This window comes from Furipterus horrens, unplaced genomic scaffold, assembly GCF_987537825.1.
Source record: "Furipterus horrens unplaced genomic scaffold, mFurHor1.1.pri manual_scaffold_4, whole genome shotgun sequence".
In the NCBI taxonomy this organism is placed as follows: domain Eukaryota; kingdom Metazoa; phylum Chordata; class Mammalia; order Chiroptera; family Furipteridae; genus Furipterus; species Furipterus horrens.
This window is the reverse complement of record NW_028327174.1, coordinates 91,581,011-91,608,996: the sequence shown is the minus strand read 5'-3', so window position 1 is coordinate 91,608,996 and position 27,986 is coordinate 91,581,011. Positions and strand designations below refer to the sequence as shown.

Sequence of the window (27,986 nt, the reverse complement as noted above, 5' to 3'; positions counted from 1 at the left end):
AACAGCTGTCACCACCGCTGACAGGTGAGGTATTAAGATGCACAGACATTTCCCCCCACTTTTGGGGGGGAAAAGGGTGCGTCTTATGGAGTGAAAAATATGGTACATTATGCTGTTAACACTTTATTTTGGTTTTTTCCTTGCATATTATAGTAAAAATAATCTTGTAAATACTTGGACTGGGGGCCTCTCTGGAAAGAGTTAGTGTGTAGGAATTCATATAGAAGTTTGGTATATGGCTCAATTTCTATCAAGTAAATGCTAAGGGAGAATTGTGAATTTAGGGATTGGCTGCTTCAAATCAGTTGTGAAAGTATCGTTGCAAACATTTGTATTAACGCTGTGCCCTTTTTGTAAGCATAAGATTATGTCAGACCTTGGGAACAAGCCCAATTATGCTGTCCAGGTAATCAGCATGATCTGTCTCTCAGAAGTTCCCCTGCTTTCTCAGCTGGGTATCCGTTCCATTTATAACACGGTCTAAATTCTTAATTGACATTGCACCAGCTAGTCCAATTGCAGCTGCAAGCATGGGTTGTGTATCAGTGGTAAACGAGATGATTCTAACATGTGTAGCAACTCAAAGCATAGTAATAATACAGGGACAGAAGATTGTATTTAAGTTTTTGATATGTCGTAAAATGTATTGTGAAACATTTGCTCCAGAACATGATTTCATTTTCTTTCTTGGTTATATCATCACGTACCAGTAATTTAACATCTGAGTAGTAAAATCTGCTTCAGAGTTTGCTGGTTCTTGACTTGTGTTGCATCTGGTTTCTGCTGCCCAAGTCACTGATTGTATTATTCTTTGTGGTTTCTTTCCTTTGGCAATTGACATATTGTTTGTATGGTGTAGTATACACTTAAATGTTGGATTGATCAGTAATGGAATTTTCCATGCTTTGGACTTTTCTCCTGTAGTCGTTAGTTAGTCCTGTGTGCAGGTTCCTTCCCTTTGGTTATCTCTGCAGCCTTTCTGTTGGTTCCTCCTGTGCTGCTGAATTTAGCATCTGTAAGAATGTGTTTGTGTTGCACCAGAGCTCTATTGTTACTAAACAAAAAAAGAGGGGGTTGCCTGCCTGCCATCACAAAGGCCAAACTCATGAGGAAGGTGCTGATGCAAAAGGAAAGAGGTTTTTATTCAGGTGCTGCGCTATCTGGGAGAATGGTGGACTCCAGTCTCAAAGCTCATCTCCACAGAACCAAAACAAAATCCAACCATCCTCAGCAAGGCCAAAACAAAAGCCAGTGCTCAGAGTTCCTGCTTCATTTTGGGGTCTGCAGGTGGCTGCTAAGTAGCCATGCAGTTAGCTTAGCTTGTTCTCAGCCTCCCTGTTCCAGGCTCCCTGGAAACCATGGGCCATGTGGCTGCTGTAGCCACAAGGTCTCATGTTTCTGGGAGAGAGCACATCAATGCAGTTGGCGAACGCATCACCAGATGGGCAAGAGAGTGAGGGAGGCTCCCTCATGGAGGCCATAGGCCACATGGCTGTTAAGGCCACCATCCAAGTGCAGGTCATGAGCCAGCGAGTCACAGCAAGAGAGCCTTCTTTGTTCCCCTGCGTGTTTTCTCAAAATATCCAATCAATTTCCCAAGCTTTTGGGAACTTCAGGTGGATCCACCTCCCAACCAATCCCTTCTTTCCCAGGCTAGATTGACAGGCCTTTTTGGTCCAGCATCCCCCTCAGTATCATTTTGATTTCTATGGTGCATGTGCCTGCCTTTCCCTGGTCCCACACCCAGTCTGGTGTGATGTGGCTTTTCATGCACTCCCTGTAAGAAGCCCTGCATCTTGGCCAGTGGGGAAGACTCCCAGGACTCAGTGGGTCTTGGGGCTGGCCGGCTTCCTGCCCTGGGGCCTGTGGCCACATCCCAGGGCTCTGCCATCTCAGATTAAATGCCCCACTGCAGCTAGGCCGAGCCACCACCCCCACTGTGGGGAGTGCGGGGGGGGGGGTGCTGGGAGGGCTGTTACCGCCCTTAACACAACTGAAGGAATAGCTTTAGTGGGCTGACCAGACTTTCTGCTGAGTAGGCCATTCTCGAGGCTGAGATCCAAGAACTCTGAAACATTGTTTAGGATAGTCTGCAGAGAACTGCACACCATTTGTATGAAATGAAGCTCTTTTAGGATTGCGAGTGTAGTTTACAGGCCATGCTTTTGGTAAGGTCGTTTTCTGTTGTGTGATGTGTTCATCAAAGGACACAATGTCAAACTTCAACCCTCATTAAAGCCACAGAGGCAAACTTTAGAGGCTTTATATTGTAATTTTTCTTTCGTACAATTGTTGTGTTTTTTCCCTTTTTCTTTGAATTGGAGTTTGAAATTGAGTTTGAATTTTATTTTACATTTCTGTCATATTTTCGTTCTTTATTAAATTCAAGCAGCTGCCGTGTTAGCTTTTCTCTGCTCTGATATTGACTCCCTTCTACACCCACTTTCCTAGACTTTAAATATTTTTTTTGCAGTTTCCTTTTCATCAATTTTGTTCTTCAGATTAACTATTCTTTTCAGGGTATCACAAAATGCTTTCATTGAGTAAAAGAGCTCAGTAATTACAGTATGCCCTCACTTATCGCACAATGGGTGAAAATCTGCCAAGTAGAAACCTTACATTTATTTTAGTATTTATAGATATTTTAAGGCTTTATAAACCCTTTCCACACACTTATAAACCGTTCCCAGTCCCTTATTAACCTTTCCCACTCCGTTATTAACTTTTCCCACACTTTTATAAACACTACTTATGTTCATAAACATATTCTACACTCTTAAACCTAGGTAACTTTAACAACATATGTATACAGTACCGCAAAATCCCGTGATACAGCGAAAAACCCGTGATAAATAATTAAGTATAGTATTTTTTTAAATCACGTGATACAGTGAGGCCGCGATAAGTGAATCGTGATATAGAGAGGGACTACCGTATTTTGACTTTATAGTCTTTGGGTTTATATATATATTAACTTAACAATTGACCTATCAAACGGATATACTGTTGCTGGAATGGGCTTTTCTAGTCAGAGTTTACCATTTCTGAGTTAATTCTCTATCATTCCCATTTCATTTCTATAATTTTATTTATTTTTTATTTTAGTAATAGATACTTTTCTCTTAACTTATATAAAATTTACCATGGCACATTTAATGAGGTCTTATAATAGGAACTGAAATGAATCACTGTATTTTCCGGGTGGCTCTTTAATCAGAATTTAAGAATAATTATTTGTAAAAATACTATTTTGAACATGAGGCCATTTCATTATGTGGTCTTTCCTATGGTGAGATGTCTCATGAACTGAGACATAAGGTTTTTCTCTAAGAGCTAAACTAGTATGAATCAGTCCACATATTAACTACTAACTGAACAAGTCATCTCTATAAGAATAGCCCACTCTCAGAGGTCACCTAGAAAAGGGTAGCTATGGACATGCAAGACTGTCAAAGTCTAGGTGAAGGAACTAGAGTGTTATCTTCATTACAGCAGCTCTTGCCATAAATACAAAAAGTACAGTAGAATATTGTTGCCATTTCTTTACCTGGTACCTCTCAAGACTGGGCTCCTTAAGGGTTGGGGTCATCCCTTTTAATATAACTATAGTGTAAGGCTTAACTAAGATCCTGGGTTCACATCACAGCCCCACCACTTACTGACTGTTGTGGCCTTGGTAAGTTTCTTAACTTTCCATTATTTTCTTCTTATCTCTTTACCTGTGAAAATAATAGTTACATAGAGGAGTTGTATAGGCACTGTTGCCATTATTAGTTTTCATCATATCCCTAGTGGTGCATGTTAAGTGCTGATATCATGTTTAAAGGAGAATTCCTTGAATCTGGGCAAAAAAGGCAGCCCCCCATATATACAAACATGAATAGATTCCTCTGTTACTGGGGATCCAGTGCTCAGTGCAATTCATAACCCAGGAAACACCCTCCTCATGTTTTGACCTGCATCCTTGAATGAAAGGAAAGTTTAATACGGGAGATTGGTGGGTTGTACCATTATTGACTTTGAAGCAGATACTGTTTTAGAGTACAGGGAGGATTTGAATCACGGAAGTGTTTAGAAGAGAAAAGACACATTAACTTGTCAAAACTGTTTCGACGTGAATATAATAGATTGTACTGTAAGAAAATATTGTTTCCTGTTAGTGCTAAGCTTCCATTTTCTTGCTTGTCTTAGGATTTCAGTTCATGGTTCTGGAGGTCCTCATGACTCAGTACAGTATTAGGAATAGTTATGTTTGGAATGTTAAATCATATTACTCATATATGTATAAATGTGTAGGTTTATGTAGATCCAACAAGAAGTTTGATACTGATTCATTAACCATCGTATCATTTCACAGGGAAATTTTAAAACATAAAATTTAGATTTTCAATTTTTTATATTTAAGGTAATTTACAATTTGACAAATATATTCAAATTTTATCCACATTGAATATAGTTACATTTTCTTTTTCAGTACTTTAGATTATTACAATCCATAGAACATAATTTATGTAAAAGTCTTGATTATAACAACATAATTGGTGATTTTGCTGAAATCAAATGAAGAAAATGTATCTATGGAATATATATGAATTATGTGTCTTCCCCCCCCCTCCATTTTTAATTAAATTTTTAATTACAGTTTGCTTTCAGTATTATTTTATATTGGTTTCAGGTATACAGCACAGTGGGTAGATAGTCGTATACTGTACAAAGTGTTCCCCCCGATATTTCCAATACCCACTTGGCACCATATACAGTTATTGTAATATTAGTGACTATATTCCCTATGCTGTACTTTACCTCCTTAGAACTATTCTGTAACTACCAATCTGTACTTCTCAGTCCCTTTAACTCTTAACCCAGTCCCCCAAATCCTGCCGCCTCTGGCAATCACCAGTCTAGTCTAAATTATGTGTCTTTTTATGTCTGTATTTATCTAAATATTACCAATTCATTAACAGACTAACCAGTGTGTGCAATTAGTTAATTCTATCATCTTTGATATTTTGCTGACTTGAAATCTTTTAAATAATCATAACTTTACACATTTTTATTTTTGTTTTATATTTGTCATGTTAGCAGGGAGAAGTATATTTTATTTAATATTTGTTAGTTTATTTTATACCTTTTAAATTCTTAAAACTATGGTGTGTGGGACTTTATTTGCCCCTTGGTGGGTCTGAAAAGAGTAGTTACATCCACTGATGTGGAGCATACAGAAAGATCAATAAAGGCTTGTAGAGCAGGGAACATCCCATCCCTGTCCAGTGGTAACGATGTGGCTGAGTGGAGAACTAGTTGGACAGAGAGTGTAGTCTAAACAGAGTTCTGCCATGCATGCAATGGCAACTGTGAGTCTGCAGTTGGGCTGGGTGTCCTAGCCACATTGGGCTTCTGGACTAGCCAAGCTAAGGCCATAGAGTGTGGTAGTTCTATGGAGCCTACAGTGTCTGGCTGAGGCCTTGCAGAGAGAGACCAGTAGCCCTCACTGACATCTCCAGGTTTCTGTATTAGCATCCTTGGATGCCAACACTAAAGCACTTTCATTTCTAAGAACAATTAGTATCCTCACTAAGAGATGGAGTTTAGAAAATGTTAACATGTGAATGAAGCGGACTTTTAACCATTTGCATAATGAAGCAAAAGAATGGTATTTCAAAGCTAAACAAAGCCATTCATCTCTGATTGGTAATGTACTGAGCAAAAAGTATTTTCTAGATATGAAAGCTTGCTGAGATTTTCCAAGAGCCCTGGAGGATTAAAGACTTTAATCCTGACAGGAAAAATTCCAGCTCTGCCTCATTTGACAGCTGTTTCACTGTCTTTAGTCAGTGTTTATAGTGTCGCACTATACAGTTTTTGGTGTGGGATTGTCGTGCTCCTGTTCAAATTTGGCCACGCCCGGAGATTGCACAAGAAACCTATGGCCACCACTTCCTCTATCACATTTCTTTGCCCAGTGACATGATCTTTTCTCTTTCTCTCCTGTCTTCTTTGTCTTGCCTCTTCCATCTGGCTACAGATACAATATTTTTATTTTTAAATCCTTGCATTTTTGACATGGCCCACTCACACCCTGAACCTGTTCATTTCCTCGGGTCTTTATTTAATATCTACCATATGACAGGCATAGGGAAAACTAAGATGAAAAAAACAAGTTCCCTGACCTCTAGGAGTTCAGTCAAATGAAAAAGACCTATCATTTCTTGTGCTTCTGATAAAATTCAGAACATGTGGATTTAAATAAATACCTTATGTTATCCTCATAACAAGCCTGCGAGGTTATTATCATCATAGTAAATTTTTCCTTTGGTCCATGTTGGCATGAAACCGAAAAGTCTTGTTAATCCTCATTCAAATTCATGCTACTCCATCATCCTGCAGTATGTTATTGGCATAAGTTGTTTATAAAAAATTAAGCAACTTTTTTCACAACTCTCCCTATTTCTTATATAATAAATAAATACTGGGACTTCCTACATCCTCCTAGGTAATCCACTTGTTTGTTTCTTAAGCACATTTATCTGACATATACAATCACAACAGTAAACCTCTTCAGGGAAGGGCCTCGTTCACGGTATAAACCGTAGTACCTTACAGAGCAAGTGCTTAATAGAGGTTGGCTAAATTTAACATAATTTACAGGATTAACTTCTTGTACCTTCATCATTTCCCAAATGACATTATTGTCCCTAGTGAGTTTTACCTATCTTCGTAAACCTTTTCCACAATTTGAATTTTCCTACCTTTCGTTACAGATGATATGTGACCCCAGACAGTTTAATATTTTCTGAAATTAAGGATGCCCTGAATTTCTTCATCTATATCTATGCCTGAATTACTAAATAATACAGCACCCAGACTTTGTCCTGTGGGTTCTGTATTATCCATCTTTCCATATGTTTTTATCAGAATGTTTTGTGGTCTGACAGCAAATCCTTACTGAAGATCAAGTGTATTGTCCAATTTCTCTGTCCAAGCTTTAGCACTGCATTATAGGAGGGAGTTTAGATTGTTACAGTGAAGTTCCTCTTAAGTTCTGCCCAGTGCTTGGATGTGTAGTGTGTGTAGACAACATGAGTGTTAGCTGGTCACCTTCAGCATTGGTGATGTGCTGGGCCTGTCAGATGCCTCCCAGTCACCAGCAGCCAATGGTGCTGCACTCAGTTCTGATTTTCTAAGTCTGTGTGCTTGTCACCCAGTCATGCTTATTTGAATACATCAAGACGTTCAGAATAGTTTTAGATTACTTAGTATCTTATTTGAACCTCTTTTTCCACCTATCAGATGTGACAGATACTAGACTTTACAGCTAGTTGATCCAGGTGACTTTTTAAAGACTAAGGGAGTCATGAAATGTGGAAAGCATCTAATGCTCAGTCTTATGTTCCTAACTCTCTATCTTAGTCTATCCAGGCTGCTAGAACAGATGTCACAGACTGGGTGGTTTAAACAACAAATATTTATTTTTGACAGTTTTGGAGGCTAGAACTTTGAGACCAAGGTGTGTGTGGGCAGATGACAGCCTGTTGGTTGGTTCTTGGACAGCTATCTTCTCACTGTGTACTCACATAGTAGAAATAGCCAGGCAGCTCTCAGAGGATTTCACATAAGGATACAATCCCAGTCATCAGGACTCTCTACCTTCATGATCTAATAACCTCCCAAAGGCTCTAATACTATCACATTGGCGTTAGGGTTTCAATATATAAATTTTGGGTGTGACACAAACATTCAGTCCATAACTTTCCTTCATTTCTCAAGAAAGTGTATGTAGCCCTGGCTGGTGTGGCTCAGTGGATTGAGTACCAATCTACGAACCAAAAGGTCGCAGGTTCAATTCCTGGTCAGGGCACATGCCTGTGTTGTGGGCCAGGTCCCCAGTTGGGGGTGTGCAAGAAGTAACTGATTGATGTATCTCTCGCACATCGATGTTTCTCTCCCTCTCTTTCTCCCTCCCTTCCCCTCTCTAAAAAGAACTAAAATCTTTTTTAAAAAGTGTATATAGATCCAGCTCCCTGTCTCTGAGCAATTACTTGATATTTAGCTTTTCTGATTTTCTTTAAAAATCTCTCTTCAATTGTTATATTTGCCTTTAAATTTCCATTGTGTCACTTTAGTTGCCTTAAATTTCTTGCTCTCTTTCTATATCCTGATATAGTTAACTCTCAGTTGATTTGTGTGAATAAAAGGAAACACAGACCCAGATAACTCAAAACTAATTTGTTAGACTTTGGATTTAAGATGATTTTGCACCAGATTTGCATTTCAACTTGGGTTTTATTTAAGCTGCTATTATGATTAGTTTACATTCCTTAAGCATGTACCAGCTGGCTAATGGAATAAATAGGCAGGCCTAAGGAAGCTGAGCTAGGGTGTATCATTGAAAATTGATTGTAGTTTGTTCCTGTGCCCAGAAAAATGTCTATTTAATGACCTAGCTTTCTTGGACTTCTTGTTTGTGTTAAACTTGATATTCTGGTAAAATAAATTTGTTTTACAAAGACACCCTTAAGGTACTTAAAGGATGTAAGTATAAAAATTACTGTAACTAAATTTATCTGATGTTTTAATTATTTGTGTTCTCTGTGTACTTAGTTCTTATATATTCTCCTGTTTGCTTTTCCTGTATTTTCATTTTAGTTTATATTCTGTTTCATTATCTCATTAAAAGCGATCATGTTTCATAATCTTTGATAATTTAAGTATTTAACCTCTGTGAAAATGTGCAGTAGAAACTAGACTTGCTATCTCCTTACCCAGAAATTCATTAGCAGAATTTCCAGGCTACAGTAGTGAGGAAAACTACCTGACTTTCTATGTTTCCTCCTTAATTCTGAAGGTGATGTCATTATTTCAAGGCAAGAATACATGATTGCTGGGAATTTTTGTTTACCTTCTTGGAAGTAAAACTTTGCAGAAGGAAGCTTGTGCAGGAGAATTTGGGGTGGGAAGTAGTGAATGCTCAACATGCCTAATTAGGACAGAGCATTGAGCAGTCCTTCCTTCCTTCTGCACCTCCCAGATCAGCTTGTCACTCGGTTCTCCTTGAATGAGTGCAGAAGCATTGGCAACTCTGTTAGGCCTTTATTCTTTTTTCATGTATTTTAGTTTTTGTCTCTTCTAATGATAAAGACAAAATGTCTTCTCCTGGACTTGCTGTGCAACTGTTTGTGGAAGATACAGAAAGTATAATAAAGATTAAGAGATTCATAGCCATAAACACAGGGTAACTTTTGTTTTATTCCTCCTCTTTGATCATTAACAATATTACCTTGGCTAAGTTTGTCAAACCAATTACAAATTCATAACTTAGGTCTACTCCAACCATGGATATGGGGTGCTGCTTCCCACATTGCCATGGGCTTCACCCATGAGAAGACTGGCTGACTGAATGCCATCTCCACCCAGTCTGAGCCCCACCTTTTACCATCTTTCAACACGATTGAATTCGTTTCACCCCAGGCAGTCTTTCTCATATACCTTTTTTCCCCTCTAATTGTAGTTGTAAATCAAAAGGTTTCCTTAATCATGGCAGATAGTAACAGTGCTGGAGATAGTTTTAAATAAAACTACAGAAGGATCTGTGTGTCAAACTTTATAACTTTTGATGGTGCCTAGAATATGCCTTCAGGGTCCCTGTAAGGTTCCTGACTGAGTATTATTTCCTGTAGGCATACAGCATTTCAGCTACATGACACAAACTGGCTTTTGTAGGCTGGTCCAGAAAGCTAGCCAAGAATTTTAACAGAGTTTTTATGGGAAAATACATTCTAGTTTATTTGTAATGGATACATAGTTTGTTCATATTGGGGAACTGTCCTAACAAGTTTTTCCCTAATGATTTTTTAACTGCTTTTGTTGTCAGGAGAAGAAAGAGCACATGGGTAAATCCAAGTATGATTCCTTGCCTGTTTTTATTTGGAAAGTACCACACTAATTGATGGGAATAGGGGGGTTTATTTGGAATATTTTACCTTTTGATATTTTGTACTCACATCTATAAGGGTAGAAACATCTCTATTTTTGGAGCTGGATAGGATAAATTTTTCATGAAATACTGTATGAGACGAAACCCTCAGATCACATCCGTAAGTTGTATTATTATTATTTTTAAAGAGGTTGACGGAGAAGCATGTGTGGTAATCAGATGCATTTATCTACTCATGATACCATAAGGCTCGCCTGTGAAACATAATCCAGTTGAGCAAGTCCAGGGTAAGAAGGCGCACAGTTGGTCAGTGTTTTAGTTCTTCATTGACCCTGTCAGTGGGCCCTACCAGTATGGATTAGAAAGTGTCATTCTGCTGCACTCACCAGTGTGGCTCAGTTGATTGGGTGTCGTCTGACAAAGCAAAAGGTCACTGGTTCAATTTCTGGTCAGGGCACAAGCCTTGGTTGTGGGTTTAGTTCCCAGTCAGGGCACATACAAGAGATAACCGATCTATGCTTCTCTCTCATATCAATGCTCCTCTCCCTCTCTTTTTCCCTCCCTTTTCCTCTCTCTAAAAAAATATATTAAACCTTTTTTTTTTTTTAATGTCTTGCTGCTGAGTTAGCTGAAAAGGCAATTTTTTTAAATCTCGCTATTAATAAAAGTTTATAAAAAAATGTGTGAGGTACAGAAAAATAGCCACATATATCTGTTGAAGATTAAGAGGGTGGTGAAATAGTTTGAAAGCATACTATTAAAAATATGGAAATAAATACCAAAAGAAACAGATAAAAAATAGTTGTAGTTGTTTTGGGGGGGCAGTTTGGTGAATAGAAAGGGGTCACACAGAAGAATATGTACTGTATTTTATTACAAGTCCTTAAATAATATTTTTCTTTTTAAGCATAGTGCACGCTTAAAATAAAAATCAATATAAAATAAAACATTTTAATAAACTAACAGAATGTTAATATCATTTGAGAATTATGTAAATAGTATCTATAGTAATATAGTAACAGTGTAATTAAATGTTTTTACACAAAATCAATATATAGTTATCCAGTTTCAAAATATTCTGATTAGATTTATAGTTTTGTCCTTTGTATTACATTTGTTTGCACCCTTATACCTCTTTTTTTCTTAACTTTTTATTTATATGTCAGAAGTAATAAAATCAGGGATGATCATCTTCCTATTTTACTACACATAGCACCTTGCACAGTATCTTAGACATAGTAAAGTCCCAGAATATGGTTGATAAATAATTTTTCAGATTTTTAAAATCTCTTTATATAAGTTACACAGATAATAAAAATTCACTCTAGAAAAAATAGAACATTGAGAGAAGCAAACAAAAAAATAAAAATCACCCCAAAACTCACCTTACTATATTGATAACATCTCTCCAAATGTTTTCCTATGTAATATATTACATGTAAGTAATATTTAAAATAAAATAATCTTATATACAGGGATGGACAAAAGTAGATTTACAGTTGTTCGTAATAAATTATCCAATAATAAATAAAGAATAAACTGTTTCACATACAACTGTAAACCTACTTTTGCCAACGCCTGTACATTGTTTTGTACCCAGCTTTATACACTAAATATGTTATGAATGTCTTTCTGAATCAACTATTCATTTGTCTTCATTTTTAATGACTGGCTAATCTTCTGTGTGGAGTATGCCATGATTTATTTAGCTAAGCTGTTTTTAATAAATACTTACATTTTTTATTTTTCTTCAGGTATTAACAGGTTGTTTAATGAGTATCCTTGTACATATGTTTTTTGCACACTTATTTGAATATTTCATAAGATAAAGTAGAATTTTTAGGTCAGTATGTATGTATTATTTTTAAGGCTCTTCATCAGGTTGTCGATTGTTCTCCAAAAATGTTGTATCAGCTTCAGTCCCAATTGGCAGAGAAAAGAATATCCACTTTTCTGCTCCTACACTAATAGGTGAGCAAAAAAGAGATTCATCATTGTTGGGTTAATTCGTATTTCTTAGAATAATGATGCATTTGAACATTTTTAATATGGACATAGTTTGTTATTTTGTCTTCAGTTATCCGTGTTTTTCCCCTTCCCATAAAAAGTTTATTTTTAATTTTTATATGTTCAGAACTGTCAATCATTTTTAAATATCTCTTCCCTGGTTTTGAAATTTTGTGTTTCAGAGTTGTTCCTTTCCCAAGATCACATACATGGAATAAATTGATTTCAGAATTTAGTGGGGCGACTACCTCTCAAACATCTTCCTTTTTCCCATCAGGAAAGCAATAGAAGAACTGCTTAAAGAGGCAAAACGTGGGAAAACAAGGGCAGAAACAATGGGACCTATGGGTTGGTAAGTACTTGAGTAATCTTCCTTAAAACTTAAATGCTAAAGAGAAAAGTATTCATTAGCAAATAGAGGAAATGTAAAACCATGGATTTGGAGGAAATCACCCGAGGCAAGTAGGAGAGAAGAATACCACTGAGGCTGAACCTGAGTAACTCTAATAACATGAAAAATGGGCAGAGGGATGTGTATGGAGAATGTCTGTCATGGTTTTATCATCCCTTTGGTTTCCAAATCCCCAAGAGATTTATAGACACTACTCTGCCTAAAGACACCTGTGTGAGAGTAACATTATATCAGTGTTCATTGTTTAAGAATTCTATTTTAATTATAGTCATTAGTAAATTAAATTTTTCTTTAAAACATTCTAATTGTAATTATTTTGATAATGTGACAATTCAACCATGTAGAACAAAAGTTTACCTTTGCAATTTCTATGCAGAATGGAGCTGGTTAAAACTTAGTAATATAAGCAAAGGAAAAATTTAGCCCTAAGAATCAAGTCATCTCTTTTAAGGATTACTTTAGCAATAGCATTCACATTCAATAAATACACTGATTTTAGATCTTTTTTTTTCTACAATTTAAAATGGACTACAGTGGAGTACTGTGAACCATTAAAAAGTAAAATTCAAGAATAGAATTCTTGTCAAGATGGCAGATTAGGTAAAGGCTGTGATCACCTGTGAGATTCCCCAGCGAGTCCTTCTCACTGGTCCCTGTTCAGGCGCCACTTGGGAGGTTTCCTGTCCCTCAGATCCCTCGGTACAGATGAAAGAACTGACTTAGAAACAAATTGTCTGAGGAGAGAGAAGGGTGAGGGTCCCTAATAGAATATCACTGATCACTCTTCTCAGTCAGGCTTTTTATTGAGTTTGCTATGTGCAGAAATGCACGAGGTAAGCATGCAGACCTCCACCAAATGGTTGGGAGTAACAACAAAAGGAAACAAATCAGCATAGGGAGTTAGGTATCAAGACTATGAGGTGTCAAGGCATATCATAAAAGTCCAGGTGTCTCTTTTTACTTAAACATTTTGTTTTCACATTCTACTGGTAAGATTTTGGGGCTACATTGAGCAAGCAGGCTTCATCAGCTTCAAAGAGTACATTGCATTCCTATTCTACTTCTAAAACCCCCCAGAGTGTGGGGCTTGCAGTATGGTACGTGAGGCATGTTTGCCAGCCTGTTAAGGCTTATAGGTCCATATTCCGGTTCTGGCTCTACACAGCAACCACAGCCCTCAGTACCATACATACTGGTCTCTCACACTCACCTCCTCCCACACACATCAAAATTACAAATAAACTACCCAACAATCATCATTGAGTACCGCCTGAAGGCTAGCTAAACAGAAGTCTTGAAAGTAAGGCTATAGCTCTGGCCTGTGTGACTCAGTAGATTGGAGCATTGTCTAGTAACTGAAAGGTTGTAGAATTGATTACTGGTCAGGCCACGTAACCTGTTGCAGGTTTGATCCCTGGTTGGGGTACATATGAGAAGGGCGGCCAATTGATGTTTTTCTCTCTCCCTTCCTCTCTCACAAAGTAATTTTTAAAAAAATGAAATATTCAGAAGAAGCCACAGGGAGACAGGTAGGAGGGGCAGATATGTGGAACAGGCAGGCCCACAGCCATGGTGTGGCCATAAAGAAACAGGAGGATTATCTTTGTTGTGGAGGTCCCTCTTGGGGAGTGAGGGGTTCCAGCCTCACATCAAGCCCCCCAGCCCAGGGTTCCAGTGCCAGGAAGAGAAATTCCCATAACTTGTGGTTAAGAAAACCAGCGGGGATTATGCTGAGTGAGACGGAGGGCTGGCTTCTGGAGTCCCAGGTGTTCCTCTGTAAAGGGCTGTGTACGGACTTACTTAATGATGAACTCACTTGCTCTAAGCTCCAGTACTGGGGCAGCAGCTCAAAAAGTGCCAGGTACATATAAGGAGGAACTGAATTGTCTAGCCTCAGGGTAAGGGTTAGAAGGGCAGCTTTCTCCTAGAGAGAAGTGCTGGCGGACACAGAGCCTACAGGTGAAGGCAGGCTCCAAGTCTGGTGAGTCTCCATCAACCTGGCTGACACTTTCACCCTGCCCTGATGATTCTCTGAGACCCCACCCCACCCAACTTACACATTCCTCCAAGCCACTTCCAGTGGCTTTTCCATACAAATGACTGTGCTTGGCTCACTCTGGGGACTTTACTAAAATGTCTTAAAGATTCACAAACCCCAAACAAGCAGTGGCTGGTCTCAGCCATAAGCAGCCCCAAAATCAGCAATAGTGGCAGCTGGCCTTGTTTTCCAACTTAGCCTCTCCCAGGCACCCCCAAGCCCAGGACAAATGCCAGCCTTCTGAACATCACTTTGTAGCTCATACAAGGTGACCCTGGCCCAGACACAGGCAGCAGCTGACCTTGGCCTTCGCCAAAGCCCCTCCCAAGAGGACCTAGAACTAACACACCTGGCGGTCAGCTTCAGACCACACCAAAGCGCTACCCAACCACCTGCACAATTGACACACCCAGAGCGCACACACAGCAAGTACCAGAGCCTGCTAAAGGGACTCCTGTTCCATGGGGCCAGTCCCTGCCCAACAGTACCTCTGCTATAACCATGGTCATTCCTCACAACCTTCCTCACAACCTATCAGCCTGAGAGTCAGTCCCTCTCATTGACATGCCAACCATGATCAACTGTCAACTACAGCAGAAGGCAACACACAACTCACACAAGGGACCTGGAGCACCTCACTCAGGTGACCAGAGAGACTGTTCCACTGGGTCCCGCAGGGGGGCACCTACTATGTAAGACCACTCTACCAAGACCAGAAAACATAGCAGATCTACTTAATAAATAGAAGCAAACACAGGAAGGCGACCAAAATGAGGAAACAAGGAAACATGTTACAAATGAAAGAATAGAACAAAACTCCAGAAAAGAACTAAACAAATGCAGACAAGCAATCTACCAGATGCAGAGTTCAAAACACTGGTTATAAGGATGCTCAGTGGGGAAGAGTAGATGAATTCATTGAGAACTTTAATAAAGAGATAGGAAACATAAAAATGGAGATAGAAAACATAAAAAAGAGCCAACCAGAAATTAAGAATACACTAACTAAAATGAAAAATACATTACAGGGAATAGTAAAGTAGATGAAGCAGAGAATCAAACAGTGATTTAGAGGATAAGGAAGCAAAAAATACCCAATCAGAAGAGCCAAAAGAAAAAAAGAATTTTTAAAAATGAGAATAGTTTAGCCCTGGCTGGTGTGGCTCAGTGGATTAAGTACTGGCCTGCAAACCAAAGTGTTGCCGGTTTCGTTCCCAGTCAGGGCACATGCCTGGGTTGCAGGCCAGGTCCCCAGTTGGGGGCGTGCGAGAGGCAACCACACATTGATGTTTCTCTCCCTCTCTCCCTCTCTTCCCCTCTTTCTAAAAATAAATAAATAAATAACAAGGATAGTTTAAAGGGCTTCTGGGACAACATCAAGCATACCAACATCCACATCATAGAAGTACTAGAAGGAAAAGAGAGAGAGCAAGGGATTAAAAACCTCTTTGAAGAAATAATAACAGAAAACTTCACTAACCTGAGGAAGAAAATAGACATACAAGTCCTATAAACACAGACAGTCCCAAACAAGACAAACCCAAAGAAGCTCATACCAAAATACATCATAATTAAAATGTCAAAGTTTAAATACAAAGAGAGAATCTTAAAACTACCAAGAGGTAAGCACTTGATACAAGAGAATTCCTATAAGATTGTCAGCTGGCTTCTCAACAGAAACTTTGCAGGCCAGAAGGGATTAGCATCAAATATTCAAAGTGATGAAAAGCAAGGAACTACAACCAAGATTACTGTACCCAGCGAGTCTATCATTTAGAATCAAAGGAGAGATAAAGAGTTTCCTAGACAAGAAAAAGCTAAAGTTCATCACCACCAAACCAATATTACAAGAAATGTTAAAGAGACTTCTTTAAGAAGAAAAAATAAATGTAAATAATAAAATGATAACTACATAATATAACTCAACTCAAAGAGACAATCTAATTTAAAATAGATAAAACATTTGAGTAAACACTTAATCAAAAATGATATGATTGGCCAATAAGCATATGAAAAGGTGCTCAAATCATTAGTTACCAGGAAAAAGCAAATTAAAATGACAGTTGCCACAACACATCCACTTAAATCACTAAAATAAAAAATAAAAAAACTTCCAGTACCAAAGGTGAGGACATGAAACAACTAGGTGGTAGAAATGTGAAATTGTACAACCACTTTGAAAAACAGTTAACAATTTCTTATATATGTACATACAGAATTCTTCTAACCAATTACCAGAGAACTGAAAACTTAAGCCCACACAAATATCTGTACAATAATGTTCATAACAGCTTTATTCATGATAGCTCAAAATTGGAAGTAACCCAAATGTCCATTAGTTGATGAATAGATAAAAAAATTGTGGTTATACCCATACATTCACTACTACTCAATAATGAAAAGGGAAAGAACTACTGATGCTTACTGCATGGATAAATCTCAGAAGCATTGTGCTCAGTGAAAGAAGCCAGACACAAAAAGTTACGCACATTTCATTTATATGACATTTTAGAAAAGCCAGAACGGATCATTGTTTGCCAGGAAGTGGGGGTGGAAGGAAGGGATTTGCTGCAGAACTTTTATGGATGATGGAAACATTCTATATCTTAACTTGTGTGATAATTACATGACTTCATACATTTATCAAAACTCATACCACTATTTAAAAGGATGAATTTTATTCTGTATAAATTATATTTCAATAAACCGGACTTTAAATAAAGAATGTCATCATTTTACCATTCCTAATGATAGATTAAATCTAGGTAGAGGTCACCAGTGGCTGTTAAATCTATCAGATGAAAAATTGATGAGGAACTTCCTGATAACTGGCTGAGCCTGACACCACCTAAACTCATTGATCAGCCTTTGCACCACAATAGGAAGAGCATACCACCACTTAACACATCTTTGTCAAAAAACTGACCTCCAAATCTGGGCAAGTCTCCAGTTAGAACTACTAGTTTGCAGGAAATACAGAGGGCAGAGCAACATGTCAAATGACACTATAGGAATAAAATCCCCAAAATCCCAAATGTGATGACATTCTGTGGAACAACCTAGTTTCTTTAACAACTGAATTGCAAGGAGAAAAGGAGGAGTAGTAACCTATGAATTAATAGATTTCAGACACATCTAGGTAAAATGTGTAACATGTTAGAATTCTTAAACTAAATAAAATTTGGAGGTATTTGATGATTTAAGGAATTAATGTTGATTTTTATATGTGAAAATGGTATTGCTGTTATTTTATTTTTAAAAAGCTATTTTTTTTAGAAATTCATTCCGATATATTTATGGATGAAGTGATAGAATAAAATGAAATAATCCAGTATGGATTAATCTGAATATAACACAGATTCAATAAAATATCTACCTCCCAAAAGGATGGTTGTAAAATTTTGGTGAGATAATATGTCTGAAAACATTCAGCATGGTTCCTGGCATGGAGCAGTGAATGTTATCAATAGTTAAATCTGCTTTTATCTTCTTTCTAGTCCTTCTCTGTCCTTTACTGAGATAAGTTGCATCTGCTAATGGAAATCACATTAGTACAAACTTTGTTAGGGGCAGGCTGCTTTGGTTTTTGGTGTAAAGCAGGACCTTCATCAGGTCGACATTAGTCATTGGTCCAATCTAAAGAATTAGCATAGAACCAAATCCTAAATTCAGATGATTTGACAAGTGAATAAAAAAAATCAGTCAGAATTCTTGCTCTGTGAGAACTATTCAAGAAGAGCAGTTGTTTCTAGGCAGCTCGAAGCCATTCATTTTGACCACCTTCGTGCCACTTATTGGCTTAGTAGAACTTTCTGGTAATGAAATAACTAGTTTATCACTATCAGCTCTCTGCCCTCTTGGGAGAGTTACCATATGCACAAACCATCTTGAGTTTATGGAAGTGTTGATGTACTTTTTGGGTATCATATCAGTTAGATTGGCAGTTCCATGAAGTTGTTGAGAATCCAAGTTCCTTCCAGTTTCCAAATATCCCAACCATAGATTGTCATTCTTTTCCATTAGCAGGAAGGAAGAAAAAAAGGAAAGCATGCCCCCTCCCTTTAAGAACACTTCCCAGAAGTTGTGTAACACCATTTCTACATATACTCCATTGGCTAAAATTTAACTTCATGTCTACACCTAGCTACAAGGCCAGGAATATAGTCCTTTTTCCCCCAGGTAGTCATGCTCCAGATAAATATCTGGGGTGCTATTACTATAGAAGAACAAAAGAATGGATATTGGGCAACAACTAGCAGCCTCTTCCCATGAAGGAGGGAGAAGCATATTGAAAAGAGAGTAAAAGATGGCAGGCACAGTAAGACATTACAGAGTTATAAGGTAGGTCTTAGAAGACAGAATGTAAAACTCAACATTTTCCCATTAGTCTCAAGACAAGAATTCCTGCTGACATTGTTAGTTTTTTCAATTGTCTTATAACAGTGATCCTCAAACTTTGGTTTTAGGAACCTTTACACTCTTAAAATTTATTAAGGACCCCAAAGAACATTTTTTCTGTGGACTATGTCAGTCTATATTTACTGTTATAAATTAAAATTGATTAATTGTTACAGTATTTATTTATTTTTAAATGCCAATTACAAACCCATTACATATTAAGATAAATAACATTTTTTTTGTAAAATAACTATTTGCAAAAATATGTATATTGCGTAAAGTGGCATTGTTTAATGTTCTTGCAAACCTCTTTAATGTCTGACTTATAAAAGACTTGGAATTTCGATCTGCCTCTGTAGTCAATCTATTGTAATAGCTTATTTTGGTTGAAGTAGGTGAAGAATATCTGACCTCACACAAATATGTCTTTGAAAAAGGAAGAAGTATTTCAATAGCCTTTTCAGAAAATTATTTAAAAGTACATACAAACTTTGCAAGTAACCTCAACAAGTGGGAGTTTCTTAACATTCTTTCTAAAATTGTGAACTTTTCATATTCTGTTATAATAAAATCCATTAGTCTACCTTATACACTGTGACTGGATTTTCTACTCATGCATGATCTAATAACATTATGAATTGGTCAGCTGGAAAATGTTGGTTCATTGAGCTATGAGGACCCATTTCATTATTTAATTCTTTTTAAACACATTTGTAAATATCACCACTAAACTCATCAGAAAAGTATTTTAAGTGTTGGGAGCCTGTCAAGTTCACAGCTTTCCAGAAATCTAATTTTCTTTTCACTAGAAAATTTCAGTTTTATCATTGGCAATGAATACTAAGTTCTTTAGTCCAGTACCCCTAAAGGATGTGGGCTATAAAGGGTCTGGCCCAAGGACAGCCATGACTTGCTTCTGCTACCTGGTGCTGAGATGACGAACATCTTCCCCATTGTGTTTATCCCAGCAGAACAGGTGTGTGTGTGTGTGTGTGTGTGTGTGAATAAAAATTTTTAATCACTAATCCATTGGTTTCCAAACTTAACTGCACATCTGAAATCATCTGGAAATTTCTGAAAGTATATATCTGTGTCCCACCATCAAAAACTGTTAGTTGGGAATATGGCCTGAGTTTTGGAGTTTTAAAAAGATACCCAGGGGATTCTAAAGTGCACACAAATTTGAAAACCACTATACTAATCTCTATTTATTAAAAAGAATGATACAAACCTGCTCTGCAGAGTTCAGAGCATCCCCACACCTCTCCTGGGCTAAACAACCTGACTACATTCGGGTGGCCAGGTCTCAAGTCCCGGTGTCCCCAGACCCCTGCCTGTCTAACAGGCCTCCTTGGACAGATCTCTAAGAAGCAGACAGTTTGTTGCTTACTAGTCGGTCTCTTTTTCTAAGCATCTAGAAGACCTTTACATTTGCTTTAAAATTTAAAATAGAACTAGAGTGAGTGACATTACCTTTTCCTCTCCAATATTCCATAAAATGATCTTAGTGATGTAGTTGAGTCGTTGCCAGAAAGAAATTGCTGAACTAAAGGAGATGCAGGTGTGATGCCATTTTTATCTTATAAAGAAAAAGACAATTTGGTGCTCTATACTTCCTGAATGTATTTCAGCAAAACAATATAAGTGTTCTTGACAGAGGCCTCAGAGAAGCTAAAATATTGGCCCATGTGATTTTTGAGTCACCATAAAAGAATTTATAAGCATAAATTTTAGAAATGTGCTCAACTTTATTGTCTACAAAGCTTTTTATTCTGGTCACATTCACTTTAGCTTGTCTTTAGCTTAATGTACTTTTTGAGTTTAGTGCCTGTGGAACTTCAGCCTTAGAAAAGCTTATCTTTCAGTACAAAAGATCCAAAGATCTAACCTGACAGAAAATAATTCTTCATTTTCTTGACCCAGTTGTTTTTAAAGGGTATGACATTTTGGAGTGCTTTCTGTTTTGTTATGAGATCAATCTGATGGTAAGGGAGACGGTCACTTACATCATTCTTCTACTTTGTCATCAGCTTTTGATTCTCTAGGCATTGTATTTTTTTACTCATTTGACTATTCACAGAGTACTAATAGATATGTTAAGAGGCCAGACATAGGCAGCCATAAAGAAGGTGCTGTCTTGGACTTAAAGTTGTTAATCCACTTGTGGAAAGGGACAAGTGAGCAGGTGAGCCCAATGCAGCAGCTAGGAGAAAGAGCTCGAATTTCAGAGTGACGCAGGGATGAGGCTCTTGGCAGTATTTCAGGGCCACAGAGATCCCAAGCTCTTTCTTTAAGGCTTAAGAATGCAGGGCCCAAAGAGGTTTCCTAGGCCTCGGCTAGCCAACTGCTAATGGTACTAGAAGTTTGCTTTCTTGTCTCTAGCTATGTACTGTCTCTCTTCTGTGGATTATTGTTTGTTAACATCAAAACATCACTGATGCTTCCTGCCCCTGCTTTCCACATTCCTTTCCTATCCAGTTCTGAAAGTGCATCAGAGAGCCCAGGAGGTGTTTCCATTGGATCATATAGCCGTGTAAATGTTTTTTGCTGCTAAGGGGGCAGGAGGTCAAGGACATAGTGTGTTGTCTGCCTCAGTTCACTACTATGTACATGTCTGCTTCTAAACTTCATCTTCCCAGAGCTTCTTTCCTTTTGGTAGTCCCCTAAAGAGCATAAATACAGAGACAGAGAATCTGGTATTTATCTTTGCCTCAGGACCTATTATAATGTCTTACATATGAAAGAGTCTCGGATATGTAAAAATAAATATAGCTATGTGCATCTATGTCATCTATTTTTCATTACTTTTAGATGTAGTGTCACATACAAAATGCATTGAAATACCTACTGTGGGCCTTGGGACTGTTGTATGCAGAGTAACTAGAATTAACAGTTTAGTAATTCTATAAAAGAATTTCTCATGTGGCCACACACTGAGGCATTTGTTTGCCAGATTATAAACTAGCCGCATGGGTGGTTATGGTAGTTGCGGCAGCATTAAACAACAAAGTGAGTTGTGATCAAAGATTTCAAATAGTTCCCTTGTTTCATGGCATGTTGAGAGCATAGTTGCACTTATTTCTGTGAGTGCACAGATGTTTATAGAATGGAAGGTAAAATGCTATCTGCTGGTGTGGGGATGAGTTTAGCTGTAGAATGAAGGAATGAATTGGGATGCATTTCCTGGAACTTTGCTTCCATGATCCCAAGGACTCTTATTTCCCTAACCATAAAAATAAGAACCGTAATTTTTCACTGCCTGTTGTATTATACTTCCCAAATAGTGAAGTCAATTCAAGTGTGTTTGGGGAGTTCTCTGCCTTTGTGAGTAGACCTCTGTTCTTAGGTGACTTGATGCTGCATGCAGATCTGCTTCCTGGTGCCTATGCTAGACAGAGAAGCCTTGGCGGCTCTTCACCCATGATTTCTTTCCCTAACTGCTCTGGTAATTGGCCATCTGATTAGACTGCAGCATGCCTTTCTTCTCCTGCCTCATCTGGGATATTGCAGGGAGGTGGGCTCTAGGCAGACTCCCTGGTACCAGTCCCAGCTCCATGTCCTCTGGTTGGAGAAATGAAATGAGGTGATGTAATAGCACAGGGTGATTGTTTCATAAGTGTTAGTTAGCATCACTAGTGCTATTATTGTCTAGTGATCATGTGTCACTACTGAACGGGTCATATTCATGAGACTATTTTAGAAACCCAAAGTGACAGGTCTAAATCTGTAGAATGCTACCCCCATCCTTCAGCAGTAGAAAGACAAAAGTATCATAATCTGAAAAAATATTACATTTGTCTTCCCCTTGTTCTCTAAGCTTGTTTTACAGTTTACTATTTTTCCTAAGTGACTATGATAACTGCAGGAAGAAAGTGCCTGATTTTTGCAATTATGTTCTACAGTGTACCTACTCAAAAAAAAAAAAAAAAATTAAAGGCTTAGTTTCTCTAATGGCAGATTCTCTGGAAATCGGCCCCTCCCATGGTATACAGTCACTTTCAGCACAGCTTCTCGGCTGACAGCTTTGAAAGTGAAGGGAATGGCTTCACTTTTCAAGTTTAATGTAGATAGAATGCTAGATCTTCAGTCTGCTGCTGCCTCCAGGGTACTTTACAGAGCAGTTTTAACCAGTCTCATTATATTAAGTTTTATGTCAATTTATGTTGTTAGCACCTTAAATCTGGCTCATCCCACATGAGCTAGTATAACTTTCTAAAACCAAAAATAAAGATAAGTAGCTCGGATGAGAAAGTCAACATTGTGTGGATCAGAGTTACAAACAGGAAAATGGCTGCCCTGTTCTGTGGCCTCCTTCGGTCCCCCACCCCAGCACCCTTTTGTGCATGGACAATAATAGACAGAGCAGTCACAAGGAGCAGCCGCGACCTGAGCCCTTCCTGCAGGGCACAGGGTTTACCTCAGTGTTGGATGAAAAAGGCTGTACAGCAGTTGAGTTAGATATTCATCTAATGCTGGCTTGTCATGTCATCTCAAATACAGAAAAAAAGTGGCACTAAGAGAAACAAGAAGACAAAGAGATCAATGAAATGAAGTCACATTTTGACATGGTGAATGAGAACAGTGTAATTTTCTGAAGGATAAACATAAAGAACATGAATAGAGAATTATAAATCTGTGAGGGACCTGGAAGACCACCTACTTCAATCTTTAGTTTTATATCTGAGGACCATCTATGAACAGTTTAAAAACATTGGGAAATGCAAGTTAGAAGGTCAGAGGTAACACCTAGTTCCCATTGACCTGGATGTCATGTGGAATTGAGATAGCATGAAAAGTCAAACCTTTCAGATATAGAAGTCTACTCTTTCTAAATACTGAAACTTTTAACTTTTTATGAAAATTTCTATAGAATGTCTCATTAACTTTTTCTTGATATTTCTTGATATTTGAGAAACATCAGATATTCTACTCTGTTCTTGATTAGCTTATTGTCCCAGGTGATTTGAAACTAGGATATTCTCTTGAGTTGCCATTGTGGAAAAATCCCTGGTATATTAACCTATATGAGAGCTATATGTATTCTTTTTCATGAACAGCGTGTGACTAATAACATAGGTCCATAATTCCTTGTTTAAACCCTTGGATCCATATTACCTTCTAAATTTAGGTACAAATTTCATACTTTAGAAAGGAACAGTAGCACATACAGTGTGCATCACAAATACCCCCAGTGGTACATGCTCAAAACAGCAAAACATGCATGCCTACCCTGAATTGGACAAAGACTAGACATAAATACCCAAGTGTGAGCTTAGATCAGGTTTTGCTGCCAAATGAGTTGTGGTGTCATAAAAAGAAATTCATTTTCAGAGGTTTTTAAATCTTGGAATTCTAAATTATAGACCCATAGGCAGCATGTATTAAAGATTTACTGTATGCCAGTCACTGTGCTAAGTGTTTTATGCATTATCTCATTAAATTTTCACAATAGTTTTACAAGGTAAATAATTCTGACTCCCATTTACAAATGGGGAAAACTAATTTACAGAGGAGTTATGTAACTTGCCCATGGTCAGACAGCTAATTAAGCAGTAGTGGTAGGATATGCACCAAAGCTAACATTTCCTAAGTGCTAGTTATTAATCAGGTATTATTCTAAGCACTTGACATGATGCCATTTGATCTGCATGCAGCCCTTTAAGATAGTCACTATTATTATCCCCATTTAACAGATAAGAGGCAACAGGCAGATTTTATAATGGCTCATATTCAGCCTTATAGATAGTATGATTCCAGGATGTGTGCTCAGCTAGTATACCATGTTGTATGAGTTTATAGCAATGAAACAGCTGGCTGTGAGATTCAGCAAAATTAAATACCATGTTAAGGCCAGAATAGCTCTCTCCCAGTGGATTTCCTCAAACATCTGCATTTATATTACTCTCCTTATATTTTAATATATTTATTGCAGGTTTTATCATTATGTGGAATCATTTACTACATGGATCTTCACATCTGCTTGCAATTACCACCTTATCTCAATGCCCTGCCTTATTTGTTAATAGGGTTTGAAGCAGCACTTGTCATCTCTAAAATGTGTCCTGGCGTGTTTGGGAGGGGTCACTTTTGAAGCCTCCCCACTCTTGCCCTCAAGTAAATCAGTTCTCTCTAAGCCATCCTTGACATTTCACCTTGAGTAGAATGCTAGGCATACCAACATTAAAAATGCCATCTTTGATGTTAAAAAGTGATGTAAATGCCAGTTATCTTGTGGATATTCTGGAAAACTATCTTATTCTCTGAGAAGCTCTTTCAGTCACTCGTTGAGACTAGGAAGCATGTCCTGAGACAGCCCTCACTCTCCGTGAACTTGCCGCCCTCTAACAGAACGAGTTTTGTTCATCTTGGCCACGCAAGAGGTGTTAAAGATGATCTCACCGGAGAGATAGCAAAATAAGGTGGAACTCACTGGGAGTTACAAAGGCTTTGTTTTAAGATTATTGTCCCATTTGGCAATAATCATTTTTCCTCATTTGTTTAATCCAGAGAAGGAGTGACTAGTTTTATCAGCACTAAAATGGCCCATTCCTATGAAAATGCCCCAGAATTCTTCTGTAGCTGGTATTATTCACCACTGTTCCTAGCCTTCTACATCCAAAAGATGTATGTGGCCCATTTAGTCATAAAAACAGGCCACAGTTGGCAAATAGGTGTAGTAACATTTTATATTTTGCATTAAAGGATAGTGCTTCCTGAAGGCTAGCAGTGTTGTGCTGCTTTATGACACTGGTGTGTCGTGCTCTTCTGAATCTGCTGAGTTGGCAACTGCAGTGGTTCAAGTTTCTTCACCAAAACAGTATCTGGACTCAGTGATGCCCTGTGAAGCCACTGACGTAAGAGCATGGCCTGCCCTCCCATCACACACTCTTACTGCACAGCGCACAGTGCTAAGGTGCTTTCAGAACACAAAAATGGCTTGGCCTTGTTACAACTGAGGCAGCATGATGCTGCGGTGCTTTTCCTGGAAGCTTGGTGAAGCCCTACAGGGCTACAGGGAGCTAATAGTTTTCCCCCCAGTACTTGCAAACCTGTTTTACTTTGCTCTTCGTTATTGCCTCTCCTCTTTGCTCATCTCATTCACCATTGCTCTTATATTCCAGTGCTAAAAGAAAGAAACAAACAAAAACCCCTCATAAAAACCTCCAGTGCTGTCACTACCTCTAAATGTTCCCACTGCCTCCACTGCATGCCATTGTCCTCTTCTCTCTACATGTTCTTCTAGCTCTTTCTGTTTAGTGCATCCCCCAGCCACTTTTCCTGGCCTGGGCAGGAACCACACCTAGCACACTGGGTGTGTACACCACCTCCGATTCTTCTCAGACATTTTCTCTGTCCATGCCAGCTCAAGAGCTGCTTATTTGCAGCAAGAGACTTTCTTTTTCCCTCCTCCTTTTACTTCCAGATTCAATGTCATTCTGGTTGCCTGGGGTCGTCTGACCTCCCTATAGGTGACTGCTTATGTTTCACTTACACAGTAATAGACTGCAAAATCACTACACTTGGGTGCTGGTGGGGTGACCTGGAAATATTGTGTGGGATTGTCTTTGAATCAAAGTTTTATATAGAGATGGTGATTATAGAATCCTATGTTCATTTTAATACCTACCAGCCTGATATTGGGGATCAGTATCCACCTAAAATTAGCTCATCAGACGGCAGATGGCTCAAGGCCAAAAGAAATACGCAGGTTTTCACTTTTGTGGGGTTTTCTTTTCCAAAATGCTAGATTTGCTACATGTGAAAAATAAATATTGTGGTATACAAGTATAACTTAGCATGTTAATTAACAGTTTAATTGGTCATATCCTCCTTCCTGGGTATGCTTGAATTATGAAGCTACACAAAGGTACACTGCATAGAAATACACCCAGAGGGTAGGCGTGTGTACACTGCCCCGCAGCAGAGCACAGACTGCAGTCCTGAAATAGAAAGTGGAAGAGGTTTTTAAAAGTTAAAAGATGATTATTATCTTTTTATGGATTATCTTCTTATTGAATTTATTGGAGTGCTATTGGTTATTTTTTATGGATACATTAGACAATTTTTATTTCTAGATTAAATAATTTAGCTCCAATATTCAAGGTATAGCAGGTATACTTTTTTGTTCCTTGGAGAGGGTCTTACTTTTACTCTTTGGTAATTAAAAGCAAGCCACAATATATTTCACTCAAAACGCAGATTATAGTCAAGTCAGGCGTTTATTCTTTCAGGAGAAAATATTAAATGATTCAATTAATTTGCAGTGCAATCAGTACCTGTGCATAAATGGCAGTAGAAAAGTTAGTCCCGGTGAGGAAGAAGGAGTGGAAGTGTTCAGATGAGATCCAGCCAGTGAGCCTCAGGAATTCCAAGTGTCTTGCTTTTCCCCCTTGTACTCAGAGTTTACACTAGGTGGCATGCAAGGAAAGCAGAACAGGTTCAGAAACTTGGTGCTCTGCAGGCTGAATTCTTGGGTGGCAGCCATGCTTTTGGGCTCAGCTCTGGAGTTAGCTATTTAATTTGTGATTGTTTTCTTGCCCCCTCACCCCCAGGATGAAGTGTCCTCTTGCTGGCACCAATAAAAGATTTCTCATTAACACAATTAAGAACACACTCCCCTCCCAGAAAGAGCAAGACCATGAGCAAAAAGAGGGCGATAAGGAACCTGTGAAGAGCCACAACGAGGAAGAAGAAAGCCGGAAGAAGCACAGAGCCCACCCGTATAGGCACGGCTTCCCAGCTCGGGGCACAGTCAGTCCTTCTCCACCGAGGAAGCGGAGCAGCCACGACAAGTATGAAAAGCGGTCAAACAGGCGGTGAGGCAGGGCCAGAGGATGACCAGCCACAAGTGCTGTTTCATGTGAGAGACTGGGAAATGCGGAGAAGCTTATTAGGACATTCCCTGAGCTGGCAGAGCAAACACCTAAGAGCAGTTGTTAGGGTAGGTCGTTTGTGTTGTGACAAGCAGAGTGACCTAGAAACTCTTCAAGGAAATTAGTACAAAAGGAGGTGTTCTGAAGATGTCTTGGCAAGTTTAAGCTACTTCAGCAGTGTGGTATACATATGTATTGTTTCTATGCTATGTTGTTTAGAAATTGGTTTCAAAATAAATCTAGAACATAAAGGTTTTCAGAGATCATTAAACTAGTTCCAGTTTTTTGGATGTGCTGCAACTGTGGTCATTTCTCAAAATTTCT

General features: G+C 38.4%; 1 protein-coding gene across 1 annotated transcript; it reads left to right on the top strand.

The window, feature by feature from the left end:
• The first annotated feature begins 4 nt into the window (after positions 1-4).
• On the top strand, positions 5-27,933 carry LOC150012421 (protein POLR1D-like). The gene is made up of 3 exons (XM_090273765.1): positions 5-24; positions 12,219-12,293; positions 27,342-27,933. The coding sequence occupies exons 2-3, from the start codon at positions 12,277-12,279 to the stop codon at positions 27,607-27,609; spliced, it is 285 nt and encodes a 94-aa protein (XP_090129891.1). The 5' UTR covers positions 5-24; positions 12,219-12,276; the 3' UTR covers positions 27,610-27,933.
• The last annotated feature ends 53 nt before the right edge of the window (positions 27,934-27,986 follow it).